This window comes from Siniperca chuatsi, linkage group LG3, assembly GCF_020085105.1.
Source record: "Siniperca chuatsi isolate FFG_IHB_CAS linkage group LG3, ASM2008510v1, whole genome shotgun sequence".
NCBI lineage: Eukaryota > Metazoa > Chordata > Actinopteri > Centrarchiformes > Sinipercidae > Siniperca > Siniperca chuatsi.
Window position 1 is genome coordinate 3,977,499 of NC_058044.1, and position 6,000 is coordinate 3,983,498.

The 6,000-nt window shown below is 39.2% G+C and overlaps 2 protein-coding genes across 3 annotated transcripts in view; one reads left to right on the forward strand and one right to left on the reverse strand.

Annotated features, from left to right (window-relative positions):
- lcor (ligand dependent nuclear receptor corepressor) overlaps positions 1-6,000 on the reverse strand; it is an 86,838-nt gene that overhangs the window by 38,265 nt on the left and 42,573 nt on the right. The window contains exon 2 of the mRNA XM_044190329.1: positions 3,547-3,612. Coding sequence (XP_044046264.1) covers positions 3,547-3,612 — 66 coding nt within the window. The remainder of the gene's footprint in view (positions 1-3,546; positions 3,613-6,000) is intronic.
- LOC122873537 (MORN repeat-containing protein 4-like) overlaps positions 1-6,000 on the forward strand; it is an 80,763-nt gene that overhangs the window by 7,122 nt on the left and 67,641 nt on the right. The window lies entirely within an intron of this gene.

The following is a 6,000-nucleotide window of genomic DNA, read 5'->3' on the forward strand; positions in this document are numbered from 1 at the left end:
CATCATCATCAGAGTGTGAGAGCGAGAGAGCGAGGAGGAGGAGTGTGTTACAGACAGGAGAAGGAAAAAGAAGGCCGAGTCAGCTCCACAGAGAGAGAGAGAACACAGAAACACAAGCACAGAATCAATATGATCACAGTATACTGTGAACATACGGTATGTGTCACATCACATCTTCCTATCTCCAAAGTGTCTCTTTTTCAGCAGCTTAGGAAAGCAGCTGAAGCTGAGTTGTTCGCTGTGAAGATAACACTCACAATCAAGTGAGTTTTGAGACTCTGCTAACTGATTTTCATTCCATCCAGAAATGAATGAAAACTAATGGCTATTCTGCATGCATTGAATATGATTTGACACCTGCCTTCCCTGGTTCTCTGAGCACACACACATAGGTGATACACTCTTACACTGCTGCGAGGTAAAACGTTAAACCACTGGTGATCAGCAAAAATAAGATTTTCACCTGCTGTTAAGTCGTTTTTTAAGGAATTAAAACTTACATTAAAAAACTGATATGGTCCTTTTAAGAACACTGATGACTTCTACAGTAATTAAAAATCACAAGATTGAATCATACAAGGTCTGCTAGGTCATACACTATATTAATTTTGTATCTGAAACCAATTTTTTCCCTTTGTGTGTGTGTGTGTGTGTGTGTGTGTGTGTTTACAAGCGCACTTCATGCATGCTGTGTTCCTTATAATACAGCAGATCACATCTCTGGCTTTTCCAATCACAGTCCACTTTCCTCTCACATGTGAAACACGCAACCGATAAACGGACTGTCTCTTACTCTCTCTCTTTCTTGTTCTATCTCTGTCTCTTGCTGTAACGAAAAGGTCAAAGGTGAGCTGTGTTTGAACCCTGTGGTTGTGCCACTTACAGTATCGCTGGGAAGGTGCCAATTAACTCCTAATTGACCCCCCACCCCCTCACGACCACCCCCCAGCCTCACAGAAGTCAGGTTTCTGTGTCTGTTTGTGTGTGAGTTTGTGATGCTGACACTGTTTACATGAATCTTTAAGTGTGTGTGTTTCTGCACAGTTTTTATATGTGAGCTTGTGCACGACAAGGACTTCAGACAAGGTAGTGTGTGTGTGTGTGTGTGTGTGTGTGTGTGTGTGTGTGTGTGTGTGTTATATTACGATGTGTGCGATATATTTACTGTGGATAGCTGGCCAAAGACAAATGATTTCAAACAGCAGTACTATGGAGTCTAATATCGATATCTGATGTGTAAACACCCGGTTTGAGTGTCAGTTACTCAGAATTACAGAGCAAAGACTCTAAAACTGCAATTTTCAACATTTATCATTTTCAACAAGTACAGCAGAAATCAGACTTACAGATAAACCGATTTCTTTCTCTACAGAAGGAAACAGACCGGAAAGCAATACAGAAACAACCCATGTTGGGTTTTAGTGATGTAGAAGAGGATAAGGGCCCTTTTGAGGGAAAACAGAATTCGCTACACAGCTTAGTTTTTCCTTCAAGTGTGTGAATGTTTCAATGTTTCACAAAATGTAACTTTAATGTTGTTGCATGTTTACAAAAAAAGTTAGTGTGTGTTTGTTTGTGCGTGAATATAAACTTGACATGTACAGATTTCACTGTCTGCAGCTCCATACAGAGAGAGAGAGAGAGAGAGAGAGAGAGAGAGAGAGTGAGAATGTGTGCGTGGAAGTGTAATGCATGAGCGAAAATTATGTACGTGACAAGCCAGAAATATTCTAAAAATGCCTTAAGTTGGTGGGGGAGGGGTCACATGACTCCACAACACCACGTTGACCTTGTTTCTCCGAGAGGAGGAGAGAGCGAGATCTGGGTGTTTGGGTGAGATTGGTCGTCGCTCACTTTATTCTCATGACATCTATATTTGATTTTTGTCATTCAGAGCAGGAAACCCTCTCTGAGACAGTGAATCAGAAAACAATTTTGCTTCCATATTTTATGGTATATGAGTGCATACTGTATTTCCTTTACACAGGACTCTGGGGCTCTATGCTGCCTAAATAACATGCATACTGTTGTTTCCCTAAGTACTGCGCATTGCAAAATGACAGAATACATTAATGCAAACACACAGGACAGCTCTTACAGCATCCTGACATCCAGCACGTTTTAGTAAATCACTAAGTCTTAGTGATGAATACTTACAAAACACAAAAGACTACTATTTCTGTTTTATAGTATATTCTAGAGGGGTTTTTATTCACACTGGCATCATAGCTCTATAGATGGCGATGTCTGTCTGAGGTCTGTCTGTCCAAAACTTGATCCGGAGTTTAAAAAAAAATAGTGGGAAGGATCTAAGAATAGCAAAGTAGACTCCCTATTTTTATCCATCCAACAATTTTGTTTTCTGGTCTACAAAGAGCCGAACATGGCCACAAACACGGCTATAAACTCATATTTCATTTCAAGCAGCGAAAGGTTTTTCTCATTTCATCATGTGATCCGTCTGTCTGAGCCTCCTTTAATGCTTCTCTGCGCTGCCTCATATTTGACTGTGTAAAGCAGGTAAAATAAATACTGAAAGTAATCCTAATGGCCTCTACAGGAAGAAAAAAAAAAAAAAAAAACTATTTTATGTGTGAATGAAATGATCACAACTGTCTAAAAAACTCGCCTATGAATCAATTTGCACATTAAACTAACACAATTAACATTGACAGGACAAGATAGACTTGACTGATGTGAAGAGGTCCATTTAAGTCAGAAACTAAATTTAAGAAACATCTGTGGTGTTGATCTGTAACATTAGCTGATGCCACCTTTGTAGAAAAAGACAATATCAGACCAGACGGACTGGTTATACTGGAGGCCAGTTTCTGTTGGTCATGCTCTGACCATAAATGCTGCTTTAGCAGGAACATTTTGATCGCTTTTAAGCTGCTCCTAGCTTCTCCATCAAACAGTGTTTTCTCATTTAGCATCATCAGCTTCAGCTGGTACATGCCACGAGTTTTTTTTCTCAAGCTCTGTTTAGTCACATCTGTCAGGTTTTTCCAGCCTGAGGTTGGCATAAATTAAACATGGCTGTTGCATAAATGAATCATATTGTTATGTATTGTAAGCAGTTTATTCCGTATGCATGGCAATACATGTCATTAAGATAGATCAATAGATAAATAGGGAGATGCTGTTTTCACTGAACATCCATTCAGTCTCTCACACTGAATAAACAGTAAGCTAGATTTAGAGCTGTGCTTCTGTTAAAATGTAACCATGCATGCAGAATAACAATTTTTAACAAGGTACGGGCAAAATGTAAAAGGCAATCCGCAGAAAAACAAAATCAAAATCATTTCAGTCCTTGTAAACAACAAAAATTGAGTATTATTTTTTTTCCGGATTGTTTTGTTTGTTTTATTTCATTCAGGTTCACAGTTTCTCGTCATTACTGTTTCATTAGCTGTAAATCACTGTAATTCTGTTTTGATAAGTAAAAGTTCAGATTTTTAAAATATAAAATTGTGATTTGCAAGATCGTTTTCTATTTGTATAAAGTCGTATTTGCGAATGCATTAGGTTGCGTGTGTTTACCTTGGAAAAGGGTGATATCTTTGACTACTCCCGGCCCAAACAAGCCTTCCAAGATGCTTTCAAAGCCTGTGAAAAAGAGAAGAGATGTGAAGTTAATGCAAGCTGGCATGTTTACCATCAAAACAACAAATGACAGCCGCTAAAAGACAATGTAAAACAAAAACTCTAACAGTATTTACACAAGGAAACCATTTAAATGATTTTAAAACCATACTTTTATCTTTTGAAGGGTGAGGAACATATATGACAAAATAGTTTTCTCGCAGGACATATTTTGCTGATGCACAGCCTCCACTGCTCTCGCACAGCAGCAACAAAAAACAAGACATAGCAGCACAATGCAGTTTGTAATCTTGAAACCGTGTGATAAACATGTAAACATATACAATAATAAAATACATGATTGTGTGTACACAGACTCACGTGTGCATACATTCAGATGATGGCATGGAAGCTCTTTTTAGGCATACACACACACACACACACACACACACACACATAGACAATGATGCGAGAGCACACAAAAAAACACAGAAATACACACACAGACAATAGACAAGGCTGTGCAAAGGCTTTTTGGGCAAACACAAAAAACACACACAAACAGAAACACACCGAAATATCTACAGAGACGAGGCTGCGTGAGTGCTTATTATGCATATACACACAATAGACGTGCGCGCACACACACACACACACACACACACACACACGTGCGCCAATACAGACAGGGTGTGGAAGCATTTATTAGTCACTATGCACAAAAGACACACACACACCCCCTCGTCTTTCTTTCCAGCTCTTAAAGCAAATGAGCGCTTTACCTCTAATACACCAAGCTAATGTCACTCACTTTTTATTAACTGTAAATACGCTCGTTCTGCTGTTGCTTGGTAACCGCATACAGAGAAACATAAATACATATTGCAATTTTCAACCTGACCCCCCCCCCCCCCTTCTCCTCCCCCACCCCATCCTCCATTAAATGGAAATGGAGGCAGACAGAGAGAAACAGAGACAAAGACATGTGTAGGTGTGTGCATTTTCAGTATGCCATGGAAGCACATATACTCATACACACACACACGCACACAGTTCAAGTGTAGCCACTTGTCAGGCCACATACTTTACATTGCAGGAATAAACTAGCTTGATAAACAACAGACTGCATGGAAATGTATTTCTCTGTTATAAAATCATTACGGCAGACCTCATGACAGCAGAAACACCACTTCAGCTCATACACCAACGTTACAAGCAACCAATAGGAAGGAGGTCAAAGATTCAAGGACTGTAGCACTTCTTTCTTTTTAAGTTTCAGCCCAAGAACTAGTAATGGAAAGAATCCGGTGAGTTATGAATCCTGATGTAACCGACTTTCTGTACTCCAGAACACTGGATTTGACATGAAGCAGTGACTATGAGGTCAAAATGCTGACGTTCAGCTTTAATTTGAGGGTGTTTACGTCCACATCAGATGAACAGTTTGGAATCACAGCCTTTTTTATACACAGTCCTGCAATTTTAGGGGACAGGAGGTAATTAGACAAGTTACCATAAACTTAAATTAATGCATCACATTTAATATTTGGTGTCAAATCCTTTATAGTCTAAAGAGTAACAGACATCAGCAGACACTTGCTAGCTTGGTACTGTAACTTGCTTGTTTTGGGGTATTTTTTTCCTTCACTTTGGTCTTCAGCATTATAACACATGATCAGAAGGATTTCAAAACATGCATGGAGGACTTTCATAGACTATAGCACAAAGATCGAGCTCATTTCCAAGTTAAACACAAGCTGCAGTAATTCAGAACTCTTGTGGTCACATCTCAGACAGCACGATATTGACATGAACACTGAGGAGGCAGCTCGTTGCTTTACCTGCCGACTAAATCTGGAAACACATCTGTACTGTCTGCTCTGATAGATCAACACACAACATGCACTTTGAATAGTCCAAAAGCAGAAATTACCAAACAAAATTCAAATTTAACCCGCAATATTACAGCTTCACAGTAAATACAGTATCAAAACAAATTAAATTCCCGCAAGACCTGTCATGTGGTGATGAAGCTCGAGTGGGTGCGCCACTGGCTGCTAAAAGTCGACTTTTTTGAAATAACATGATGGAGAAAATTGAAATAAAGAAGATAACATCTGCTAGTTCACAGTTTTATTAAATTTTAATTAGAAATGTATTTTGGATTACAAAATTTTGGAATTACAGATGGTGCACAAATTGGGCTTTTAGAGGTCAAGCATAGATTAAACCCATCACCGATGTATTCGTCCTATTGCCCAAATCTCATCTGACAATCTCATCTTTTCCCCTCCTCTTTCCTTGAGTTCTCAAATTAGTATACTACTGCATATGGTGGAAACACACGCTTGTTTCACTCTCCCCGAGGGGGGACAGTCATTGACAGTGCTTTCCCTAGCTCCTTACCCTTAC